The sequence below is a fragment of the Emys orbicularis genome, chromosome 6, assembly GCF_028017835.1.
Source record: "Emys orbicularis isolate rEmyOrb1 chromosome 6, rEmyOrb1.hap1, whole genome shotgun sequence".
NCBI classification, from domain to species: domain Eukaryota; kingdom Metazoa; phylum Chordata; order Testudines; family Emydidae; genus Emys; species Emys orbicularis.
This window is the reverse complement of record NC_088688.1, coordinates 27,501,324-27,528,207: the sequence shown is the minus strand read 5'-3', so window position 1 is coordinate 27,528,207 and position 26,884 is coordinate 27,501,324. Positions and strand designations below refer to the sequence as shown.

At 41.2% G+C, this 26,884-nt stretch overlaps 1 protein-coding gene across 1 annotated transcript in view; it reads left to right on the top strand.

The window, feature by feature from the left end:
* The window catches only part of LOC135880007 (rapamycin-insensitive companion of mTOR-like), a 67,534-nt gene that overhangs the window by 22,468 nt on the left and 18,182 nt on the right, over window positions 1-26,884 (top strand). Inside the window, exon 3 of the mRNA XM_065406076.1 lies at window positions 15,351-15,448. Coding sequence (XP_065262148.1) covers window positions 15,351-15,448 — 98 coding nt within the window. The remainder of the gene's footprint in view (window positions 1-15,350; window positions 15,449-26,884) is intronic.

Here is a 26,884-nt window from a genome sequence, read left to right as displayed (position 1 = left end):
AAAAAGGGGGGGGAAATATTGGTTTTTTTAAACCTATCTAAAGATAGTTTTAATTAAGATACATTATAGCTCAAAGATATCTCATCATGGAATAGGGGTTATTAATTCTATAGTATGAGACAATATATTAATGTAATGTTTAAGAAAATCCACCCTGATTTGTACCGTAAAAGTGGCTTATAAATTGGACCTCATGCTTTTGCCAGCAATATTTGAATAGTCTTATACTTATGTCCCAGAGGACTGCAGAACAGTTCAGTGTAGATAGCACACCAGACAGGTCACCTCACGTGTGTAAACAGTGGAGAGGACTACTTGCACTGCTTTAGTTAAATTGGAAGTGGGATGTATCCACACTGCCATTAGATGTATTTAACCTCCACTGATACAGAATTGCATTGGTTGTGAACTGAAGTAGCACCTATTGATTTTTGAGACTAGAGAACCATTGGTTAATATTTCAATATAGTAGCTCTTTCTGCATTGGAATCTAAATATAAAGTAAGTGTTCTTTGTTAAAATTCCTATGTAGGTTTTAGTTATGAAACTTAATAATTTGTTTTTTTTTTTAATTTTGCAAATAAACAGGTCCAGCAGAGACCTTTGTATAATTATTATTATTTTTTTTTTTACAACAGACAAAATATTTCTTGCATCTCAAATAGCTGAAAGGATTTTCTTAAAACTCCTCTGCTTTCCCTGCCCGGCTCCAAAAGGGTGTGTTGGGGGCAGAGGGGGAAAGAAACCAACCCCTGGGCCAAGACTAGATACAGGCAATTTTAAAGAGGAGTTTTCAGGAAGTTTATATGTATGTTAAAGTGGAGGTTTATAATACAAATTCTGAGCAGTACAAAGCCTCTACTATAACAAAGGTGCCTGTTTAAATGGGTCCAACCAATGGGTCTGATCCTGCAAAAACACCAGCTTGTGCATAACTTTACTTAAATGAGCAGTCCCATTACCGCAATAGGACTGCTTATGTCTGTAGAGTTATGCACATACATAAGTGTTTGCATTGGGAGTAAGAGTTTGCAGCATTAGGTCCAGGAAAGCAATGCTAATAAACTTTAAATGGAGTAAGTCAGAAAGAATATCCCAAGAGAACTAATTAACACATGACTTTAAAGTATACTTTATAAAGGGTTAGTTATTTCTCCAAACAGGTCACCTGGACTTCAGTTTCTTCTATTCTTCTCCAGTGAAATCAGTAGCCTTTACTTCTCCTTGATGCTGTGGGTAACTGTTTTGAAGTTCCATTGGTGTGGAGAGAGGAGAGGAGGAGGAAGTGCCAATTGGATCTGTCTTCTCTTCCCCTATCATCTGTCCCAACTCCTATCAAAGCAGGAAATTGTTTTCCCTACTTCTCTGAAAGGGGAGACAAGTTTAGGAGGCAGAAATGGGACTGGACAGTCACAATTCTTCCTGTGTCTGATGATGCTTCGGTGTTGAACCAAGGAGAAACCGGGCCTGTCTTGTCTGCAGCAGGATGAATCAGAGCCCAGGCAGTCCATTTCTTTGAGTGCACTTGAGGAGGTGGTGCTAGTATGCGGTAGGTCCACCACAATCTAGGGGTTTTCTTGACCCAGTTGCTTCTCCCTCTATGGACAGCGATTATTTGCATCTGGGTAGTTTCTGGTTTGTATCTCACACGCCTCCATTAATGCAGGATTTTGGAGGTGCTCTGGTTCTCTGGCCATTACCAGCTGCAGAGGGCCTTGGTAAAAGTACCCCTACAGCACATTAAGAGCAGACTGGCTGTGTGCTCCATCACCTACTGCTGATGCTGAGAATTCGTCATATGACATAGCATATAGTAGGGCTTATTTCTGGTTTTGGGATAGTGATTGATTCATCTTCAGAGGTAAAGTTACCACCTTTTAAGTTATTAGTAAGAGCCATTTAAGTTGAGAGCATTTACCTGTTCAGAAGAAAACTCTGTTAATTTCTAAACAAAGAAAAAAAAAAAGTCCTCCATCAGCACTAAGAGTTTCATTCTCAAAGCAGCATTCCTGAAGTTTAACATTTGTTTCAGCCATTAGGGATGTCCTTTACCTGCCCAGGAATGGTCTTGATTCAATTTCCCCTTTCTGTTCTCCAAAATGTAAAAGTATTTTGAGTGTTAACTACGTGGCAGCCTGAGATAACATGTACAACTAGTCTTCTGGCTTTGCTCTATGCTTCTGTTCAAGGTAAATACTGTTGTGTCAGCATTTCCATTATAAAATCTGTTTTTTTTTTTTTTTTTTTTTTTTTTTAGGAGTTTATAACTTAACTGTTTAAAAAAAAAAAATTCTCTGGACTTCCTATGAATTTGGCATACAAGGTCCCAACCTGAGAACACTTAAAGGAAAAGAAAAGACTAGCTTAGGATGTCTTCTATACACATGTAACTTAAGTTTTAAAACAAAATAAAAAGGAAGAAAGTAATCTGGCAAGAGATTGGGTATTTTAAAAGACAAAAATGACCATAATTGTTATATTTTAAATTGGCTACTGCATATCATGGTATATTTTTCATATAGATTTTAGTTATCTATGCCCAGTAAGTTTTACAACTTATTTTTAAATTTACAAAGTCTCATGCAGGAGTGATTTATCTCTTCTAAATGTATATTTATAGAGTAGACCAAGATTTGCAAAACTTTACTTGGATACCTATTGACAGGAAGACTTAAGCCTGCTAGTCAGAGTTAGATATAAAAGATGAGAGCAGGGGAGGCCCACAAGGGAGGGGCCGAGGCAGTACTGTTTCCACCACCTTCCGTTGCTGGGACATCTACAATTGCCTTACTTGGATGCTCCAAATTTTGTATCAGTCTCTAGTTTATAGGCAGGTTATGAACTTGAAACTTTATTCCCGTGTAGCTGATATAGAGGGCATTTTTAATCACTTTTCTTCCCTGCTTCCAGAATCGTCTGTCTGCTGTGAAACGGAGAAGTTTCTCCTAGTCAACTTCCGTTTTGGGGGGGGTTAAACTTGCTCCTATACAAGTCCAGTTCTTGCTTCTGCCTCTGTTCATAGCTTTCCCAAGCATCAGTAGCAGGATGAAATTAACATGGTTATCAATAGTTTCCTTGCTATCCTGAAGGCAGGGCCGGCTCCAGGCACCAGCTTAACGAGCAGGTGCTTGGGGCGGCACCTGCGGCAATTCGGGGGCGGCAGGTCCCTCACTCCCTCTAGGAGCGAAGGACCTGCCGTTGAACTGCCGCCGCCGATTGTGGCTTTTTTTTTTTTTCCCCCCCCCCAATTGCCGCCACCGATCGCAATTGCGATCGCGGCTTTTTTTTTTTTTTTTTTTGCTTGGGCCGGCAGAAATGCTGGAGCTGGCCCTGCCTGAAGGATTAGGAATAGCAAGATTGAAACTAATCAGTCTTGTTTTTGTTATTGGTTATGAGCAACTGCAATTACTGGATTTGTCTGACTTCAGACACAGGAAGATAGAATTGTTTTAGACATGGTTCACATTTAGAAGGTTATCTTTACAACCAAAAGGCCTAGAAACCAGTTTTAAAAAAATGCTTAAATTCTGCAGAAATCTCTGGCTTTAGTCTGTCATGTTTGCCTTGCCTGAAAGATATTCCCACTTCCCTTGGGCAAGTAGAGTTTTCAAGACCTACCATAGACTGTAGCTGGTAAACTGTCAAGTACAGATATTTACTTACCAGATTGTACTGACTCTGAAGTATGTGTTGCATTTTACTGTGTCAAACCTGTATTAATCTACAAGAATGTATGAGTTTTAACTGTTAATGTGTTTGAAGACCAGTTTTAGCTGGTATTCAGTGCACGCTATCATGTGTTGCTTGGTAATTTTATAAACAATTTCTTGTGTAGGCTCTTATTTTTGTGTGTGCGTGAAAGAAACTTCATTTTAAACAGCTTTATCCTCTGTCTTCACTTTCCTAAAATAGCAACCATGGTTGTGGTGCTTTTTATTCTTTCAAGCAGATAAGGTGCATGGAATTTTCTCTATTAACTTGTGCTCCCCTTTCTCTATAGCTGCCCACTCTCTCTCATTGCTGGGGCACTGATTGAGTTCCATTTTGCATTTAAAATGGAGATTCAATCTCTTATGTGAAAAATACAGCATCATCAAATTTACAGCACTTATTCTTTGAGTGCAAAATGAATAATTCATTCTCTGTTCAAATTAATTATAGAGTGGATAAACATAATTTTTTTCCAAAAACATTGATAAAAATTGGATTTTATTTAAATTGGAGTTTTTTATTTTGCTGTTTAATTTTTTTTCTTTTTAAAAATAAACCTGTTTAAAATTAAATCTGAAAATAATACAAAATATGTTAAGGCCCATATTTATTACAGTCTCTTAAAACAAAAAATAAATATGCTGAATCCATGGCTGAGCCTCTATCAAAATCTTTGTGTTAAAGGCTGCTTTTTCTATATAAAGAATGAATCAAGGGATAAAGGTAACTTTTGAGATCATGCTTTAAAAATATGGCACAATAGGTCATGTACTGTATTAAGGACTTAAACTTGTGGGGGGCCCAGGGGCTGTGCTACTGGATACCCGAGACTGGCAAAGTCATCACAAAGTTGGGACATACCTCAGACACCAGGAGACACTTTCATGTTTTTTTCATCAGGATTATTCATTGAACCTACCTGCGTGGTCTCATACTCCTATTTTATAGCTTTTTCCTACCTGAGCTCTGATTTTCTTAGTTCTCAAATTACGTCTCCACCCACCATGGAAATTTACTCTCCAACTCATGGAAGACCAGTGGTCTGCCAGTAACTATCAGCCCTTGCTTCTGGATGCTTTCTTGAAGTGTCTGTCTCTTTGCATGAGTACACAGCGATACAAACAAACAGGAATGCATTAATATCTCAACGGCCTATAAGCAAATAAAATACTGCAGTGCAAAAGGTATGTGGGTTACACAAGCAGAAGCCTTGTATTGTTAGTGTTTTTGTTTTGTCTTTCTGGGGGTAATGGTTGGGTTTGGCGGGGGAATTACGTAACAAGGAGAGAAGGAGCAGTGTGTGCAACCAGAAAGGAGCAGCACTGGTGTCAAATCAGGATACTATGAGAAGGAAGGACAACATTCTTCAGAGAGCAGCCTCTAGTGTTGATTTTAACACCTGGAGACTGGGAGGGGGGGGAAAAACCTGCCATGCCCGCAGGTCCTAAAAAGATTCTGTAGGGAATATTTTCAAGAAAATACCTGTACCTCTAAGTAAAAAGGAACATATGCCAAATGTAAACAGTGCAACAAAGAGATGCAAGACTTGGCTGTCAGAATGAAACAACATTATGAAAAATGCTCTTCAGAAGGCAGTGACTTTGAAGATGAAGTGCATCTCTGAACAGTCTGGGTCAACTGGTTAGTAAAATTATTTTTGCATTATTATGGACTGCCTACTGTGTTTTACTATGATAAATGATAGCTTAGATTATTGTCCTATTTGTGTTTTGGGTGGATTACTTATGAATTTAAAAATGTTTATGTTCAAAATATAATTGGTATGTTTGTGGAGTACTTATCAATTACCATTTTTGCTCTTATGGCTGTACTTTTCAAAAATTTTTTTTTTTTTTTTTTTTTGCTCAGTATAATCAAATATCCTAGGTGAAGCTTTCCTGTTTAAAAGTAAAGTTTTATTAGGCAATTTATGAATTTTAACTGTTCTTTCAGACTGTTTGGGATGTTGCTAGAGATAAGGATTTAAATAGACTTAGATAATCCTTATGATTTATTTGTTTATTTCCCTATAATACTTGGTTTAGATTAAATTATGTCATTTAAACAGTGGTACAAACATCTGCAGTAGGGGGAATCTTTCATTTACAATCTTTTTTTTTTTTTTTTTTTTTTTTTTTTTTTTTAAGCTGTCATTGAGTAATACTCTGAGTTAGTGACTTTTTTATTTTTTTAACCATTTTTGTTTCAGGGTCCATCTTAGACATAAGAGGTTATGAATGCCCATCATGTCTACAGCTTGAGTCATCTACTGGTACCACCAGCAGTGTTGCAAGTAAGCATACATCAGATGGTAAACTACCTGTATTCTCCCCCAAGGTGTACAGTGGAATTCAATGATTGACTTTTGAACTATTTATTAAGAACTGGCCTATTCTGATGACAATTTGTGAAGAAAATCATGACAACACAGAGGGAACTATCACACCACAGTAGTCAACATCAAACTAAAGAGAAATGTGGAAGATATCCTGACCATACTGAAACATATTTGCATAGCCTTGAATAAATTGCAGAAAGATTGTTGATTCTGTTGCAATTTTGAAAGAACTTGAAGAGACACCGAAGAAAGAAAAACTCAACAACAAAGTTCTGTTGCAGGCTGTAAAGAAGCAGATGGATCAAGCGCTTACTCCTCATTTTCTTGCCAATATTTTCAACCCAGAGTACCAGGGTAGATGCCTAACTGCTAAAGAAGATGATGCAGCTATGACATTGGTGACAATTAGATGCCCATCAGTCATGCCAATTGTAATAACCATTTAAGCAGCTAATGTTTTTTAAAAAAAAGTTACACCATTGGACCGGTGGATGTCGTTAGCTAAGCACCTGCGCAGAGTTTGTTGAAGTACTAAACCAGCTTTTGACAGCAGTAGCCTCTTCAACAGGCACAAAGAATATTTTTTCATTTGAACTAATTCAAAGTTGGAAAATTGGGAGTTGAAAAAGCTGGAAAACCTTTTTTTTTTTTTTTTTTTCCCCCTCTTCCAGTCTATGAATAAAAACGAGGAGGGGATGAAATCAACTATTTTTACAAGTCTGAAGGACAGCCTAAGTAATTTAGGAGACTGTTCTCTCATTTTCAAGAGACTTGAGCAAGTAGGGACTTATGCTCCCATTACTTTTACTTAGATGTATTTGAAAAGTTTCCCAGGCTGCCCTGAAATAATCAGTTTAATTCAATGAGTACAATAAATCTCTCTGTTTAATAAATCATTTAGTTGTAACTATGAAACATATTTTGATAAAAGATGTTTATGTATCCAAAACACCTCCGGTTATTTTGTTTAATAAAAAATACATTTTATATGCAGTTTTATGTCTTTAATTAAATTCCAGTTACTGTCCTAATGCTCTTGACACAAATAATGAGAGAAGTTAGTTATTCATTTTTCTAATATACTAAAAATGCACAATTAGTAAGAATTTGAAAATATTAAGTTATATAATTGCTTAAATAAATGTGATATAGTATACCCTTCTAGGTTAAAAAAAAAAAAGTACCAAATGTAGTATAAAGATTCTACTTAATTGTAAATCAACATGATTTAATGGTTATACCGCCAATGAGTGCCCCTTTTTTAGAAAATATCTGAAGTACAAATGGACAGGATTGATTTGATTTAAATCACTAGTCAGGAAGACTCGATTTAATCATGGTTTTCTACATAAAAGTGCATTCTTGTTGGTTGTTATAATCTTAATACAGATTCTTCACAACTCAGAAATTAGATGTAGGTTTCATTTTTAGTAGGTATACACTATATACATTTTTAAACAATGATTTATTTTGAAAACTTTTCAGATTAGTTTTACAGCTGTATCAGAGAATGAATGATTGTTTGGGTATTTCATTTACCAAAGGTAATTGAAGCAGATAGTTCACCTCCCAATGACTTCAGAAATATCTCCAATTCAACAGACGGGTACCCAGAAATCACTTACTACAGGACAGGCCCAACAAGGAAAATAACAGAACACCACTGGCCATCACGTACAGCCCCCAGCTAAAACCTCACCAGCGCATTATCAACGATCTACAGCCTATCCTGGAAAACGATCCCTCACTCTCACAGACCTTGGGAGGCAGGCCAGTCCTTTGCTTCATGTTGGGGGGTTGTCTGTAGGCAATACTCACCAGCAACTACACACCACACCAGAAACACCAACCCAGGAACCAATCCCTGTAGCAAACCTCGTTACCTACTCTGTCCCCATATCTACTCTGGCGACACCATCAGAGACCCCAACCACATCAGCCATACCATCAAGGGCTCATTCATCTGCACGTCTACTAATGTTGTATATGTTAACAATGCCCCTCTGCCATGTACATTGGCCAAACCGCACAGTCCCTACGTAAAAGAATAAATGGACACAAATCGGACAACAGGAATGGTAACATACAAAAGCCAGTAGGTTAACACTTCAATCTCCCTGGACATTCTAGAACAGATTTAAAAGTCACTATTCTTGAACAAAAAAACTTCAGAAACAGACTTCAAAGAGAAACAGCAGAACTAAAATTCATTTGCAAATGTAACACCATTAATTTGGGCTTGAATAGGGACTGGGAGTGGGTGGCTCATTACAGAAGCAGCTTTGCCTCTCCTGGAATTGACACCTCCTCATCTATTATTGGGAGTGGACTACATCCACCCTGATTGAATAGTCCCTGTCAACACTGGTTCTCCACTTGTGAGGTACTCCCTTCTCTCCATGTGTCATTATATAATGCCTGCATCTGTAACTTTTACTCCATGCATCTGAAGAAGTGAGGTTTTTTAATCCACGAAAGTTTATGCCCAAATAAATCTGTTAGTCTTTAAGGTGCCACCGGACTCCTTGTTGTTTCCAATTCAACAGGTTAATCATTAATATTTTGGAGGATTTTCTTGCCATGCTGTATTAGGAGGAGAACATCACCAGACAGACATTTAAATTGTTTTATTTAACTAAAACAACAGTGTTATGGATTCTGGATTTTTTTCTTCAGCAGCAAACATATAATATTTTAACAAAAAAGCATATGTCCCTTGCTTCTCACATTTATCTCCAGACTTCTTCTCCTTGTCCAAATCTATTCCGCTCCTAACAATCTTCTATTCATTGAACTTTTTGAAACTTGGCACTTTTAGAGAGAGGTAAGGGGTTGACCCTGTGTACACAAATTTGCCGAGGGACAATAGAGTTGAGGTCTGTTATTTCTCACCTCTCTCTATATATATATTTATTTATTTTTTATTTAAAAACATTTTTGCTGTTAACAAGCATGTTACCTCTGGAGACACAAATCCACAGTTTGAGAACTGCAAAACTAAGCATCTCTGATGGTGTCTTCTAGACTGAGCACCGAGTCCCATTGGGTATATAGAAAAAAACCTAAATAATCTATACAGAAGCCTGTGGAACCCCATAAGATTGGGTCCCTAATCCATGAACTATTGGAACTCATGTACAAAACTTATCTTAAACATTACATGAATATATTGTCTTATACTATAGAATTAGAATTTAAAATCCCTATTCCATGATGAGATATCTTTGAGCTATAATGTATCTTAATTAAAACTATCTTTAGCTTGGATTTTTTTATTTAAATCGGATTTTTTTTATTTTAAATTGGATTTTTGAGGAAAAACCTATTTTTAATTTTTTTTTAATCAATGATTTTTTTATCCACCCTGCAAATGGAAAAGCTGATTAAAATCAATGATTTAAATTGCCTTGATTTAAATTAATTCACCTGTTAATCTTTTTCTTTGTCCCAGTTATCTAATAGAAGTACCTCTATTTCACATAATGCTCATTTTAATAGTACAGCTCTTTAAACTAATATATTAATTGCAATTTAGAATCCAGATTCACCAGTGATCTTTGGGAGCTTTGTACTGCTCCATCACGTCAGCGTGAGGGGGGAATATATGAAAAAAAAATCCAGTATTTAAAAATATTTAGTTTAGTCAGGGACCCCAAACATGAAGATGCCTTAATCCTAATCCTATAGTTATTTCATTGTCACTGCAGGGCAGAGTTAAGTGTGTTTGGGTCATTAACTGTGTATTTTTAACATATTTGGATTTCTTTTAAGTGTAATATTAAACCCAGGAAATGTAGAGTTTTATGCTTTTTATTTATTTATTTATTTATGATTGCATCCCTGTAGTTTGTGTGTGTGTGTGTGTGTGTGTGTGTGTGTATGTGTGTGTGTTTGTTTGTAATTCCATCTTTTATGTCTGGGAATCATACTCAGTGTAAAGTCTTCAGAGATTCTTTTAATTGTGTGTACAGTATCTAGCAAAATGGGGTTCTGATTGATTGGGGACAAAGTACAAATAAATAATGCTTAATCTATTCACATCTATGAAAAGGGCAGCATGGTGTGTCTGAGAACAATACCTATAATTCTTAGAAATCGGATGCATTGCCTACTTGAGCGAAGGATCTCAAATTTTTGGAGTAGTTTCTGAATTCTGGACTTCTCATGCATGTGGGTGTGAATTCAGAGTGCTTATTGTCATTGTGAATAGTTGATTTCCCTCCAGACATTACCTCAATAAATTGATAGCAAAGGTTATGCCTTCATTCACATGCAGTGCCTCAGGTTGCATTGTTTACTGATAAAACATTGTTTATTGACTTCTTAATGAGCCTGATTTGTGATGATCTTCCAAACTTGCATGAGCACCTTGATAAGCTCTGAGTACTTGTGAAGAACTTTCACTTTCAAAAAATAATTTGTCTATCTACTTAATTCTGACCAAAGATTGATTCCATTGAATGTTTCTAGTCAAATTATTCATTACCTTCTGTTTAATTTCTGTGGACAGCATCGAGTTTGGAAGGCTGTTCTCAAAGCCTTGTTTGCAAACAACTGCATTGCACCCAAAGACTTTGAGTAATCTCCATGTGATTCAAGTATAACACAGTGGTTGTTTATTAATTCTGTGGTCCTTTTAAAGTGAGAGGAAGAAAAAAAATTATATAATTTTTAATCAGAATTGTTAAATGAACTTCTGTATGCATTGTAGTTGTATGTTAGTCCCAGGATATTAGAGAGACAAGGTAGTCCAATAAAAGATGTGCCCTCACCCATTTTGTGTGTCTAAATGAAATTTTGTGAGGTGAAAGGAGTTCCTGACCTTTAGTTTTAGTTACTTGAGAGAAGACCTTAGGGAAGTTTCTGTTTGAGCTCACTTTTAGCACTATAGACCATTTGTTTTCAAACTGTGAGGCATTCCCCCCTGGGCAGGGTGCAGCGAGGTTATCAGGGGTCAGGGAGTGAGGTCTTCACAGGGCTTCGTCCAAGGCAGGACAGGACCCCTCCTTTAGCAGAGGTGTGGTAAAGGAGATGGGGAGAGCACGGCCCATTCCAGCTCTCCCCAGGCAGCAACCTGCTGCTCTCCCCAGGCAGCAACCTGCTGCTCTCCCCTCCATGATTTCTGGAGACTCCTTGAGCGCTCTTCCTGCTGCTGCCCTGGCCTGGATGCCCACTCGTCAACAGCCCTGGGTATTTTTAAACCCTCTGGAGCCTGTGGGAGTGAGAGGCTCTGGCAGGGGGGAGGGAAGGCAAGGCAAGGACCCCCTGTCCATTCCATGCCACATTGCCATGGGCTCCTCCAGGGGTGGAGCCAACCAAATGATGCCACCACTGTGCTCCTCTTGGTGAGTCACTTTCTGCCCTAATTGGGAGTGGGTTAGTGGGGGGCTGTTATGAGACTCCAGTGTAGAAGGGGAAGTTTGGGAAGTTACGCTTTAGACTACTTTTGTAGGATCCTCTGATAGAAGTGATATTGGCTGGTGCTTCAGCCTGCTGTTTCTACTGTAAATATACTTGCAATATATGTACTGGTTATATTATTAACTACTGATCAAGCATCTTGGAAGGGATGTGTGTGAAAGTACACATTAATCAATTTAACTCATTTATAGAGTCATTGACATTTTTGTGGAAATCTACCATGCTTCCTGTTTGTTCTGCCAGTATATGCTTAACAGGAACAATGGTTGGAACATTATTTTTACATGTGGTCAGATAATGCTGCCAAATCTGCTAGGGGAAGGTGGTGCCACTGGTGCTAGTGTGGTGATTACAGCTCGTGGTCCTTCCCTGCACTGGCTGCTTTCTGAAGTAGAGCTCTGTGATGATATCCTGAACACGCTAGAGAATGGAATCTGACTCGCGTTATGATTCTGGTGGGGTAAATGCGGTATCTCCATCCTCAAGTGCTTAAGTCATGAGAATTTTGTAAAATATGGATTCTTCTTGCTTTCTGATTTTGCATTTTTAGTGTACGTGTTTGTCACATTTTCAAGCTTTTCTCCATAACCAGGAGGGCAAAAAAAACTTTTTTTTAAATGAAAACTTGATTCCAGGAACTAGTGTTTCAGGAAAACTAAACTTTGTGAGACTCATAATAAAATCGTGAGAGTTGGCAACACTGCTAATCATACCTTCCTACCTTTTCCTACTATTTATAGGAAATTTCAATCCATTATTTTGCAAATATATACACACACCAGTTCTGGACTTTCCCCCTGCTGCCATGATATAAGAATTTACAGGGATGTCAAGGAGAAAGTCCTGCACTGAATCTTGGATCTTTGATTCAAGGGGAATCCAATTAGCTGCAGAACCTCAGATCTGGTTAGGGTGAGGATATATATCTCAATTGCATTTAGGAAAAGAATGGCTAGAGCCAGGCTGAGCCAGATTACTTTCCTTAAATTGTGTTCACTCTGTATTGTTTTACCCCACCCCTCACACTGGTATTTCTCTCATCTTACAAGTTTTTTTTTTTTTTTTTTTTTAATTCATGTTTATTTCTGGTAATGATATGAAAATGAGCCATACCTCTTTTACCTACAGTAGTTAGAATCCATTCCCTGTGATTATTGATTGAAACGAAGGTTTGAGTTGATGATGCTTGACCTACATGCTGACTACTTCATATTTCTCTCCTGAACTAGTGTATTCTGAGGTGGTATTCTGTAATTCTTTATCAGTCTGGTCCTTCTGCAGTTGTATATAGCTGGTATAAACAGATTATAATGGACCAAATTGTTTTGCTCAATTTTGTAGTTTAGTAATAGAAAAGACCTCTTGTCCTTTCAATTTCCTGCTTGTATTGTAGATCGTATACTGGAGCCCCTTCTCCAGAACAGCAAGATTGTGCTGCAATGAGATCTTAACTGGGGGATTATTCTCCCCTCCCCTCCCCCCCCGTTTGATGGTAGGGATTTTGGAAAGTATCCAGGACTGAGTTGCATGAAAAGTTTGGGATACTTTCTGGCCCCTCGGTAAGCTGGAAAATGAGTTTAGGAAGATTTCTCTCAAGATTTGCAGTCTGTATGAATAAGAATTATTGTATCATTAGAGAAATAGAAATGTACTTGCCTATAATTCAGCCTCTCTGAAGTATAACTATATTCCTATTTGCCCATCTGCCTTCCTCTCAAAGTTTAAACTTTTTATCGGCTTAAGTCTGATCATTTAGGGAGTTCTTTGCTCCCCGTTTATCAGAGAACTGAAGCTGAACATTTTAGAAGGCTTGGAAGTATTGGCAGCTGAGTGTTACAGGTCCAAAAGCTTTTGTGAGCTAGGGAAATTCCCACCTATGCCATGCTAAAAGCAAAAACCAAAAGAATAGGAGTCAGCTAAATTATATTTTCAGAGAAGACAAATAGCAGGCTGTTTAAAGCCCTGAAATTAGGGGTTATGACCTAAACTGAAAGCAGTACCATAACTATACCCTGGCATCATTCTCTTTAATTTTCCTTTGTTATGGCTTTGATAGCTTGAAGCATCTGGATAAAGTGCTAGAACAGGGGTCGGCAATGTTCGGCACGCGGCTCGCCAGGGTAAGCACCCTAGCGGGCCGGGCCAGTTTATTTACCTGCTGACGCGGCAGGTTCGGCCGATCGCGGCCCCCATTGGCCGTGGTTCGCCGTCCCGGGCCAATGGGGGCGGCGGGAAGCCGCGGCCAGCACATCCCTCGGCCTGCGCCGCTTCCCGCCGCCCCCATTGGCCCGGGACGGCGAACCGCGGCGAGTGGGGGCCGTGATCGGCCGACCCTGCCGCGTCAGCAGGTAAATAAACTGGCCCGGCCCGCCAGGGTGCTTACCCTGGCGAGCCGCGTGTCGAACGTTGCCGACCCCTGTGCTAGAAAAATAAACTATACAGCACAATCCTGACCTTGGATCATGATGGACCTGCCAACAGATTCTCTTCCATCTTTAAATTGTATGATCCTCTGAAAAGTAAATGCTTTTGATGTGGTATCCAAATATATGTGTAGAAAATTTTTCTATCAACCTCCGTTTGTTTAGTGGGTTTTATTTGGTTTAACCCTGATGCATAACATTCTACCATACACTCCCTCCCCAAGCTATCCTTTATGTGTTTGACCAGATATCTGATTGATGATGCTTACTGACTGTTCAGTTGGAAGTTAGACTGTTTGGAGTAAATTTTGTTGGAGTAAAGGTTGCATCTCCTAGTGGTAGGGCAGGCTAGTGCCCTGTTCTTCTACATCAGTTCAGGGTATGTCTTGAGTAGAGACTTGTCCATTTATTCAGATTTTTGTGATCTGCAGTAAATCTCTTTTTGAACAACAGAGACCACTAACACGTTTGTGGAGTTATGGGGGATAGTGCTGTCTGTGATTAGAGCAGTCGTTTTCAAACTCGTTTGCACAGAGCTGGCTGGTCAGAAGGTGCTTGCTGTCCTTTTTTTCCAGCTGCAAGTTTTATTAAGACAGTAGAAAATGCATTAAATATTTCACTAATAATTCTTTTCCACTCTGTGATAGGATTACTTGAAAGGGCTAATGTCCCATGTTCTCAATTGTAGCTGGTCTTGGCTGCTTTAGAAAAGCAGTTCCCTGAGTCTGGAGATTACTATAGATCCATCCCCAGGCAAACTCCTTCTTGTTGCTGCTTCCTAGTGGATGGGGATGTAGTGGTCCGTCTCCAGCTGTGGTGTGGCCTGTGGTTGGTTGGGAAATATAAGGTATTAATATCAGAAAAGTTATGAAGGTGAATATTGTATTGAATGTGGTACAGCTGCTGTTAAACAATTCATGCCTACAATTTGGCATCATGGAAGAATAGCCTCTGGCTAAGGCACTGCACTAGTATTTGGGAGAACAGGTTCACTTCCTAATTTGACCACAAAATTCCTGTGTGACACTGAACAAGTCACTCACTCTGTGCTTTAATTCACAGTCTGTAAAAAGGAAGTAATATTTCCCTAACTCTCAGAGGTGCTGAGGATAAATTCATTAAGATTTATGAGGTACTCAGGTATTGTAGTGTTGGAGAATATATAAATATCTAGATTTACAATTTGCTGAAGTTTGCTTAATAACAGGGTATTGCTAAAATTTTCCTTTGAAACAGGAGTGTGTCCGCTTCTTGGGCTTGTGCTGCTTACTCTGGGAACTCAAATATGCATATTGTGGTTCTAGGCGGAAGCCAGATCAGAACTCTTTGAAGAAAAAAGGCTAGATCCTTAACCAAAAGCAGGAAAAATAAACAGGGTACCTATAATATTTGGGAAAATATGTGGTGAATGCTTGTTTTTCTGAATCGTATCTACCAATAATCTGTTTCTTTTGCAGAACCGTATGATAACTTGAGGGAGATTCTCCAAAATGTGGCCAAATTACAAGGTGTTTCAAATATGAGAAAACTAGGCCACTTGAATAATTTTACTAAGGTAAGAACTTAACTGGTACAGCTTGTTTAGTGGTCAGATATTTTAATGATTATTTTATTTGTACTATGCCAGATGTTTGTTAGGAGCCTCACAATAGTCTCTACCGCAAAGAGTTTACCATTCAGAATTTAGATGTGACACCATGGCGAGAGAGAACAAACAAGATCATGCATTAGTTCACTTACTTCTTGGTGGCTGCATTTTTGTTTGTTTAATTCACTCATGGGTTGTGTGACAGAAGTGAGTTTTAGTGGAGATTTGAATTACATGAGCAAAGCTGGGATAGGTTTGAGAGGGGAATGGAGTTGCATGGACAAAGGAATGGAGATGTTTGGGGGGTGGGAGGAAAAGGAGATAGAGGGAGTGTTCCCAGAGATCTGGGGAAAGTGAAAGGAGACGGGGGGGTCAACCTAAGATACGCAACTTCAGCAATAGATCGATTGCTGCTCGCCGATCCGGCGGGTAGTGAAGACGTGCCCTGAATGTAAGGCAGAAATACACAGAGCAATGGATAGCCAGTAGAGCAGTTCAGAGAGAAGAGTTGTGGCTTGGTCTTAACAGGAAGCAAGAAATATTTCAAAAGCAGAATTTGGGTAGACTAGAACGGAGAGGGTTAGGTAAGAAGCCTTTTTTCCCCCTACTTATATTTACTGTTGGTTCACAGTGGTATGATTTATAGTTTTGTCACTTCAGTACAGGTGACTGGTGCTTAAATGCCAAAATAATGAGCGGTATATAAATGCCTTGGTAGTATATTAGATCCTGATTTTGTATGGAAAATTGACTAATTAAAAGTTTTTAAAAATGTAATTAGTGTCTCTTTTGATCAAGCTAATCCTTGTCCAGTTACATTGATTCCATACTTACTCATTGTACTTCAAAACACCTACTTTTAAGGGGGTGATTATATGAGCTTGAAAATAGTCTCCTGACTGAAAGTTTCAGTGAGTGTTGTTGGGGAAGGAAAAATCTGACAAATTTCATTCAGAAATCTATGATGGAAAGGATTATACAGATAACTTCTTAGTTGTTCTACATTAAATACCAAAAAAAACTCTGATAAAAGGAAATGAATAGGAATTATGACACATTTGTATTTCACATTATGTATATTTGAGTTATATCTGCTATCTTTAGTGACTAAAATACTTATTCCTGTCACTGTAAAATCAACACAGCTAAGGAAATGATCTGGATTCTATTACTACATGTACATCAACTATTTTTTATTAAGTTCCAACCAGGGGCGTGCACAAGGGGGGGGGGGCAAACAGAGGCATAGCCCCTCCCCCCCAAATCAGCAGGGGCACAGAACTCCACTGGGGCGGGTAGAGCAAACTCCTCGGCCCTGGGGCTGGGGAGGGAGGGAGGGAGAGACAGCTCCACTGGCCCTTGGGCAGCTCCACCTGCCGTAGTGGGGAGAGCCAGCTCCTCTGCGTGAGTCTGGGGCAGGAGATGACAGCTCCTCTGGCCCCAGGGCTGTGGGGGAGGGAGGGAGAGCCAGCTCCAATGGGCCGTGGCGGGGAGAGGCAGCTCCTCTGGAGGCAGGAGTGGAGGGCGGAGGGGAAGGAAAGGCAGCTCCTCCAGTCGCAGGGGCACAGAAAGTGCCCCTCCAAAAGCAGCCAATTTTTTTGTACCTGTGCATGCCGCTGGTTCCAACTACAGTGCGGGTTGTCAAATCTGCTTCATTCTCATGCAGAGCGGTTAGGCTACATAGAGGACAACAGACTCCTTGAAACCTATCCAGAAGCCAATCCAAAGTCTTTAAAGTGTGCATTCTCGAAGTAGAAACTTGAATTGAGTGCCTGAACTATGCATCAGTGCTGTCTGCGTCGATGCAGTCAAGCAGATCAGCTTCACCCATAGTTCCCTTCACTACAGCAAGAGCTCTTCATACCACAAATGAAGTTACATCTACCAGTGTACTAAGCACAGAAGGTGCTAAATGAGCCAATCGTCCTCACTGACAAATCTCTCTTCCAAGTCAGCTCTGAACCTCTTGTCACCCGCTTCATGCAGGCTTAGCCTTTAGAGAGAATTTGGAGAGTCTGCAGTGTGTACTGAGATTTTTGCCCCTTTGGATAATTCTCAACTATTCTTGTCCAGACTTCCTTTTCAGAAATCTGTCCTGAACCAGCTGTCCCATCCAGAGCTCCTTTTCTTGACACACACATCAAAAGTTCTTCCTCTTTATTTGAAATAATTTACACTAATTTATCAAAGTCAAAATAAAAGAGCCAAATAACACCCTTCCAGCTCATCAGAATTCAGAAAAATACCCTTATTGCTGCATCCCATAAGCAATTGCAACTTTTCTCTCATAGAGGAGCAGAGTTTCCTCCTTCCCTTCAGAAGAATCTGGGACAGTTTAGGGGAGGCTATTTAATGCCAGTGGTCTATAATGTCCAGTGAATTGATTCACACTGTAGTGGGGATTGAAGAATTATAATTACCCCAGATCAAGTGGGATTCTCTCAATTCAAAACCAGAAGTGTTCTGTTTTTCCTATTCTCTAATATCTGGGAGATTAGAATTATCCAAGTGTACATGCTACATAAACAAGAAAGAAAGACATTTTACGAGTTTGAGTTTGATAAGAACAAGAAGTTCTCTTCTGTCCTAAAAATAGATTTTTTTTCACCCTCTGGCAGAGCTACCATCAATCACAGAAAATCCTGGTGTCTGTGGGCAGAGTGGGTGCCACCAAAGAACTTTGTGAATAAAAGGATAAAAATAATTCAAACGGGGTTTTGATTTCTTATCTACTGGATTAAGAATCTGTAGTTTCAGTGATTACAGCTCACAAGTACTCCCTCTACACCAAAAAGAAGGGTTGTAGATGAATGGAAGGGTTCAGAACAGGCCTGCACAACTCATAAAGCGGCGAGGGCCATATTACTCCAAAGAAAACAGCTGAGGGCCGAAACCTCCCGTCCCCGCGGAAACACGCCCCCCCCAGCACCGCCCAGCCCCGCGGAAACAAACCCTCCTTCCCCAGCACCGCCCCGCCGAAATAGCTAAGGTTTGGGGGGGAGGGTGTGTGAAACTTTATTAAGAATTTTTCAATTAAATCAAACAATTTTTTAAATTATTTTAAATTTTTTTATTAATCATGGAAAAATTAAAAACATCTGTTCCGTTGAAAGAAAACATTTGTACTTTTCATAATTACCTTGCAAATTTAATGAGAAATATTACATCTCTTTTCGGCAACAAGCTTGTCGCATTTGGGGGTCATATTTGAAGTGGATATTTTCATAATGTCTTCCAAATGGTCGTCAGTCAGAGAAGAACGTTGCTTGTTTTTATTCATGTTCATGATGGAAAATGTTTGTTCACATATGTAAGTGCGTCCAAAAATGCTGAACGTTTTCAGTGCAACTTCATTGTCCAGACTTTTGTAGAAGTCCCGCAAGCTGCTTTCTCTGTGCTTATTTCGGTAAACTGCTGAACACTGAAGTTCAATAACCTCCAACTGCAAATCTAGTGGCACTTCCTCTGGATCCACAGAAAAGGGATCTTCAATCAGCTTCAACTGGACGTCTTCTTCTTTAGACAAAGTAAGTCTTCTGTCAAATTCTTCAATCAAAAGAATGATGTGCTTTGCGTATTTTTCTCCTAACTCGGCGTGTTTGTGCTGAGGGATACGCTGTGCACAAGTGGGAAAGTGACACATTTCACCTTTTGACAGCTGACTTCTGAAAAGTTTCAATTTCATTTTGAAAGCTTTCACTGCTGCACACATTTGAAATATAAGTTGATTTTTTCCCTGAAGTTGAATGTTGAGATCATTCAGGTGTGCTGTAATATCACAAAAGAAAAAGAGATCTTGATTCCAGGACTCATTTTCAAGCTCTGGGAATTTTATTGGCCCATTTTCTAGGAATTTTGCTACCTCCTCTTTCAAAGCAACAAAACGCTGGAGCACTCTTCCTCGACTCAACCACCTCACTTCTGTATAGTAGATTAAGTCATTGCACTCGGTGTCTACCCCTTCAAGAAAGGCTCGAAATGTCCTATGTTTTAGTCCTCTAGAACGGATGTAGTTTACAATGGAAACTACCACTGACATTACATGCTCAAATTTTAAGACTTTGCTACACAAAACCTGCTGATGCATAATGAAGTGATGTTTGGTTATTTCTCTCCCGATAAATTCTTCAAGAAGAGTAACTGCTCCAACATTTTTTGGGCACATAGCTGGAGCACCATCAGTACAAATGGCCACCAAGTTTGTGAAATCTAATCCCGACTTATCATTCGTGCACTTTATCACTTCACTGGAGATTTCTTTTCCGGTTGTGCGACCCGTCATGGAGCACATGCCAGCAAGTTCTTCAGTAATTTCAAAGTTTTTATCAATACTTCTAATAAAAATAAGAAGTTGGGCGGTGTCTTTTAAATCGGTGCTTTCATCCATAGCTAGGGAGTAAAAGCAGAATTCACTGACTCTCTGCTTTAACTGATCACTTAAATTGGTAGAAATGTCAGCTATTCTTCTCCGTACAGTCATGCGTGATAGACTGACATTCTCAAATATTCCCCTCTTTTCTGGACATAACTCAGATATAGCAATCAACATACACTTTTTTAATAACTCGCCTTCTGTCAAGCATTTCCCAGCAGCAGCAATGTCCTTAGAAATTTTAAAGCTTACTTTAGTAACTGTATCGTTCTCAGTGCTCACTTTCTTGAAAATTTGCTGTTCTCTACTAAGGTTTTTCGCTAAACTGGCTGCTTTAATTATTTTTTCATTTGGGCTCAATTTGGCGAGATTGGGATGCTTAGTTTCAAAGTGCCACCGAAGGTTGTATTCTTTCGGAACGGCTAACGTTTCGCGACACACGAGGCACAGTATTTTGTCTTTGGAAATAGTATATAAGTATTTATTCGTCCATTCAGTGTTGAAAACTCTGTGCTCTGATTCTATTTTTCTCTTTTTCTTTTCACTCATGGTATCCATTATGAAGCTCAAGATTTTGTTGAATAAATTCACACACAAGGGAAACACTCACAGTCACACACAAAGAGAAGAGATATCTCACGGCGCATGGCACACTAGCAAGGCACTGACGGTGTGTGGAAGCCTGTAGGTCCAGGGTCACTATATTACTGCACACAGCAGTCAATCAATGCAGTTGTAGATAAATCTCTGCATTATGCATTTTTGTATAACTTTTATATGACTTTGTATTGAACCTTGGTACTATGTTATAGGAGGCTCCTAAGATAGTATAATTAAGGTAAAAGAAAAATTTCTTCTGTGCAAATTTTTGAAGCAGAGTTCAAATTTGTGTGCCATGAGGCAAATGCGCCCAAGTGAGTAAAATGCTTATACATTTAAAAAGTTTTAATTTGCAATTTGTGTCAATTTATATGGGTTTTCAGATAGACATCATAAGTAAAAAAAGAAAAACAAAAGTTTGTGTTTTAAATTGAAAATTTTCCTAAAAAATATCAATAAATGATTATCAGCCAAGAATAAGATATGTAATTACAAATGCATTTTAATTTCCTTATTGGTCGAAATGTCAAAGACGGCTAAACTAACCTTACTGTTTTTCCCTGCGATCTTTTTCATTTGCCCATTCAATATAAACTCTGTCCAGATCTATCAGTCCTCAATCCAGCTGGTAACTCTTAATACACATCAGCACCCAACATAGAACCCCCCACTCGCTAGTTTCCCAATACACACAGATTTCTCCTCCCTCCCTCCCAGTGCCCTTCCCCCACAGCCCCACCACCACAACTAAACAATGCCCCACACAGACCCCCAGTGCCCTGACACACACAGATCTCCCTCACTGCCCAGCACCTCCCAACAGGCCCCCACTGCCTAGCACCCCAAAACACACAAACCTCCCCCACTGCCCAGCGCCCTCCACACCCTCACAGCCCAGCACCCCCCGCACATCTCCCAGACACTCACTCCACCACACCCTTCCCCCTTCCCTGGCCGCACTCACCAGCCCTGCTGGGAGGTCTCTGGCTCCTAGGGTGAGAGCGGCAAGGGGAGTCTCCAGTGGTGAGCGGGAGCCGGTTCGCACCGGTTCGCGGGAACCAGTTGTTAAATTTAGAAGCCCTTTTAGAACCAGTTGTCCTGCGCGGGACAACCGGTTCTAAAAGGGCTTCTAAATTTAACAACCGGTAAGTTGAAGTGACCAGGACCGTAGCTGGGGGGGAGCAGAGGGAGCGGCTGCTCCCCCGGAGCACATTATCCAAAAGTAGCGCCTTAGGAGCCGACCCCATGGGTGCTCCAGCTCTCCGCCCCGCTCCCCGGCCCCAGCTCACCTCCGCTCCGCCTCCGCCTCTGAACACTCTGCCCCGCTTCTCCCCATCCCCCCCCCCCCCCCGCTTCCCGCGAATCAGCTGTTCGCGCGGGAAGCCTGGGAGGGCAGAGAAGCAAGCGGTGGCTTCGCGCTCAAGCCCAGGGAGGCGGAGACGGAGCGGAGGTGAGCTGGGGTGGGGGGAGCCGCCCGCGCCACAGCAGGTAACCCGGGGGGAGGGGCGTGGAGGGGAACCGCTCCCTGCCCCAGCTCACCTCTGCTCCGCCTCCCTGGGCCTGAGCGTGAAGCCGCCGCTTGCTTCTCAGCCCTCCCAGGCTTCCTGCGTGAACAGCTGATTTGCGGGAAGCAGGGGGGCTGCAAGCTCAGCCTGACCCGGTGCTCCAGGCACTGCAGGGTGGCGGTGTGGCCCGGCTCCAGCCGAGCGGCGTGGCTGTAGCGCCGCCAGCCACCTCCAGGCAGCGCGGTAAGGGAGCAGGGAGGGGGTGTTGGATAGAGGGCAGGGGAGTTCAGGGGGGTGGGGGGGGGCGGATAGGGGTCGGGGCGGTCAGATGGCAGGGAACAGGGGCATTGAATGGGGGCAAGGCTCCCGGGGGGCAGTCAGGAAGGAGCAGAGGTTGGATGGGGCGGTGGGAGGCAGTCAGGGGCAGGGGTTCCATGGGTGGTCAGGGGACAGGGAGAAGGGGTGGTTGGATAGGGAATCAGGAGAGGAGTTGGATGGGGCGGCGGAGGACAGTCAGGGGACAGGGAAGGGGGTGGATGGGGCAGGGGTCCCAGGGGGGGCCAAAAAGCGCTCAGGACGGGGGCGGTGGCTGAGCCCCGTGTCCCTGCTGGGGGGGGGGGGACGAGGGCACCGTGCCCGTGTCCCGCTTGGGGCAGTGGGGAGGGGCAGCGGCGCGCGAGGGCTCCGTGTCCTGCTTGAGGCCTGGGGGGTGCGGCGCCGCGCGCGGGCTCTGTATCCCACTTGGGGCGGGGGGTGGAGGCGCGGCAGTGCGCGAGGGCTCCATCCCCGTGTCCCGCTTGGGGGGGGGGCGAGGCGCGGCGGCCGCTCGGGATCTCCCCCCCCCCCTCCCCTCCCTCCCAGGTTTGAGATCCTGGGAGGGAGGGGGAGACTCCGAGTGGCCGCGGCGCGGGCGCCGCTTCTCCCCCTCCCTCCCAGGCTCTGAGGGAGGGGGACCAGCGGCGCGCGAAACAGCTGTTTCGCGCGCCGCGGCTGCTCGGGATCTCCCCCTTCCTCCCGGGTTTGAGAGCCTGGGAGGGAGGGGGAGACTCCGAGTGGCCGCGGCGCGGGCGCTGCTTCTCCCCCTCCCTCCCAGGCTCTGAGGGAGGGGGAGCAGCGGCGCGCGAAACAGCTGTTTCGCGCGCCGCGGCCGCTCGGGATCTCCCCCTCCCTCCCGGGTTTGAGATCCTGGGAGGGACGGGGAGACCCCGAGCGGCCGCGGCGCGCGAAACAGCTGATTCGCGCGCCGCTGCTCCCCCTTCCTCCCAGGCTTGAGAGTGAGCCCCCACGGGCCGCACAGTGAGCCCCCGCGGGCCGTATGTTGTGCAGGCCTGGTTCAGAAACTCCCAAGAAGTATAAAAACAGACTTCTCTCTGACACCGCTTGTGATGCCATCAAATTCCTACCATACTCTTTTAGTGTAACAAAAGTGGCTTGTTGCTACTTGTGGCTCAGAGCAGTTGAAGTGCACTGTGAATCTGGGCTTCCTGATTGAAGGCCAGGCCCCAACCACACTTGTAAAAGAATTTTTAAACCTTTTCTATTCTCTCATCTCATTACAAATGTTACTGATGCACACCCTGATAGACATAGGGACAGTAATGATGGATCCAATCAGAAAAAAGGCATAGATTTCTACTTCAAATTTTTTTCAAGTATCAAAAAAGAGTTGGACTTCTGACCTGTCCTGAGCTTTCAAATATAAATCCATTATATGGGCTCTATACAAACGCATAATAAGAAACAATCTACCTGTTGTGCTCGCAGTATAGATGGACATGACAAAGAGTAGGAGGGGAAAACAGGCATGGAGAGGTGAGGTGACTTGCCCAAGGTCACCCAGCGAGGTTAGCGGCAGAGCCAGGAACTGGATCAAATCTCCTGAATCTGAGTGCAGTGCACTATTCACTGGACTAATGATGTTGTTATTTATATTGTACTGTTAACTGCCTCAATCTATTCCTTATGTCATAAAATCATTTTTGCAAATGCTTAATGTGTAATACCTAGATGTCTGAGCATCATGGAGTCTTTTGCACACAAATGTGAGCTGGGCCATTTCATACTTAATATTTTAAAATATGTATAGTGCTTTACAGGCAGATCAGAAGCCTTACCTCAGTTTCCTAGGCTTATTTTAAATTTTGTTTAACTTTGACATGAAAGTGAGATTTCCCATAGAGACACTAGCGATCCTGAAACTCATCGGGATATAGCTTGGCTTCCTTTAGAACTATTATCTTCACATCCCAATTCCTATGCCAACTGTGGTTCTTGATAATTGCAGCTGAGGACCAATACTTCGTAGCCATGTTGTGCAGTCTCTTTCCTGTTCTTTGATACTGTAGTTACCAAACCTAGCAGTAATTATGGTCTCAAAATTTGAGGCTCGAAGCATCCAAATATACTGTTATTTGTGCAACCGAAGACACTATCATCCACAGGCCTGAAGGACAGAGAGAGTTTCCTTCCACCTAGTTCAGAATTCCGTGAAAATCTAGTGGGCAGGAAGATTAGGAAAGAGCAATTAGAGGCAGAACTGTAAGTAGCCCAACTTCTAACACTGTTTTGTACACTGACAGATCTTTTTTTCCCTTGACAAATATATATGAAATATTTGGCTCTTTACAGAGATATTGTATATTTATTGAAAATATCATATAATTGTTTCTAGCTTCATTCAAAACAATGTCTTGAAACTTTGAAATAAGATGAATGACATAATTGGGGTTAGGTACTCAGGTTTTCAGTGTCTTGCAAAAGATTAGAGTTTTTAAAGTGATTATAGAATTCCAACCCACTGCAAATAGCCTAAATATTTCTGCTTTTGTGTCAATTTGGTATTCCTAAGACTTACTTTTGCAAAGTGCGTACTTTTTCTTTTCAAAAAGCAGTTTTGTCTTATCTAATATGTTTTTTCATTTTTCGTAGATATGAGTGTATATGTGAAATATTTTGAAGAAATAGTTTACTGCTAAGGTGAATCTTATAGATCCCCACACTTGAGACTGTCTGCAGCATATGACTGACAGAGCTGAGTAACAAGCCAAGAATTTAGAACCCTGGGCAGAGCCACAGTTATGTGACCCTAGAAAACATACTGACCCAGATACCAACTGCCAGCTTCTTATTTATAGGCAGCGTTATTGTAGCCATGTTGGTCCCAGGATATTTAGAGATACTAGATGTTTACTCTTTAATTCATTATGCTTTCCTATCTTCTGGTTTTATTTTTCTTTAGTAAGGAAAAATGAAGGCGTAAATGTGGTCTATTTTAGATGTACAGTAGAAATGATTTTCTATTTTAATACTTGATTATCTCTTCCTGGAACAGGTGACTTCTGGCCATATTTACCATTTTATGTTCAAAGAATCAATGAATAGGATGAGATGAGGCTTACCTTTATTTCTAAATCAGCGAATCAATATTTTTTCCTGTTTGCTTCTGTATATATATATAATATATATATATATATATATATTCCTTTTACAGTTTCCTTGTGAATACCATCAAACAGTTACTTTTTGGCTAAATTTCTCCTCTGTTCAGCTGTATTTCAGAAAAAGACAGGAGTACATATGACTAATTGAATATGAACTCTCTATGAAGCAATGGTGGAATTTGATACAAGTAGGGAGTCAGGATTTAAATGGGTTTTTAATTTAAGCAGGCATTTCAGATTCAGCCAGATTCTTTATTTAAGTAAACTAATGTAAATTGAAGTGTTCCCACCATCCTGTCTTCCCTCTGTTTGCTTTCCCTAAATTATGTCCTATGCTCTAGAATGTGTTTCATTTACTTCTGCTGCATCAATAGTATAACATTCAACATATCTTCTAAAAGATAGATACTATATGTTTTATGCATATGACCTTAAGCCAAGAATGTAGAAACCTAATCTAAATACAACTGTTTGTTTCAGTAATTAGTAGTTACTAGTAAGTAGTAGTAATTAGATCAGTAGTTGCTGATCCAGTAACTGCTTCTAAGTTTTCCTCTAGATACCTGTTTTTATATTCAAAAGCGGACTGCCAGATTTGGAAAGTCTCTTTGCTTTGTGGAAAAATTGGAACATTTTAAAATGAGTCCAGAGTGCTGTTAGAATCTTAGGTTAATGTTCCTTTTTTGGGGTGGGGTGGGGGGGGGGAGGGCGTGTTCTTGTTTAGAGCAAAGTGTCTCTAAACTGAAGAGCACACTATCTTGTATCTTTACACAGCTTTCGGGTTAAAAAGTTGCTTCTACTCTAGGATCTGTATGGATTTACCCATAAGAGACTTTGTTTCATTCAGTTTACAGCCATCATTTCTCCTCCTAATGATTCTACATTAAGAACATATTTTCTGTTGGTTAGAAGCAGTACATGAAGCAGAAGCAAGTGAGCTTGATTTACATAAGCTAGTTTGAAACTTCCATGCTAAGGAAAGTAAGACCTATTTTTCAAGAGTAAACGTAATTTGGAATCCATTACTGAGGTGTTTATACAAAGTATAACTTCTCCAAAGGAGCTTAAAAATTATTTTAAATTATGAAACTTTGCATGTTTGCAGAAATAAATTTAATGTAAGTATGTACTTGGCACACTGTACAGAAGTGCAGCCAATTCATATAATCGGTGTAGCACAAAATAAAGATGTATTTAGAAGGACCTGAAAAGCTATTTATTGCATTACAGTAATTCCTCACTTAACGTTGTCCCGGTTAACGTTGTTTCATTGTTACGTTGCTGATCTATTAGGGAACAAGCTCGTTTAAAGTTGCGCAATGCTCCCTTATAAGGTCGTTTGGCAGCTGCCTGCTTTGTCCACTGCTTGCTGGATTCTCTGGAAGCGCAGCCCCTTCTTTTGGGGATTAGAACCGGGGGGGGGGGGCGGCGGCAGCCCCCCCCATCAGCTCCCCTAAATTCCCTGTAAGGTACCTGGCTCGGCAGC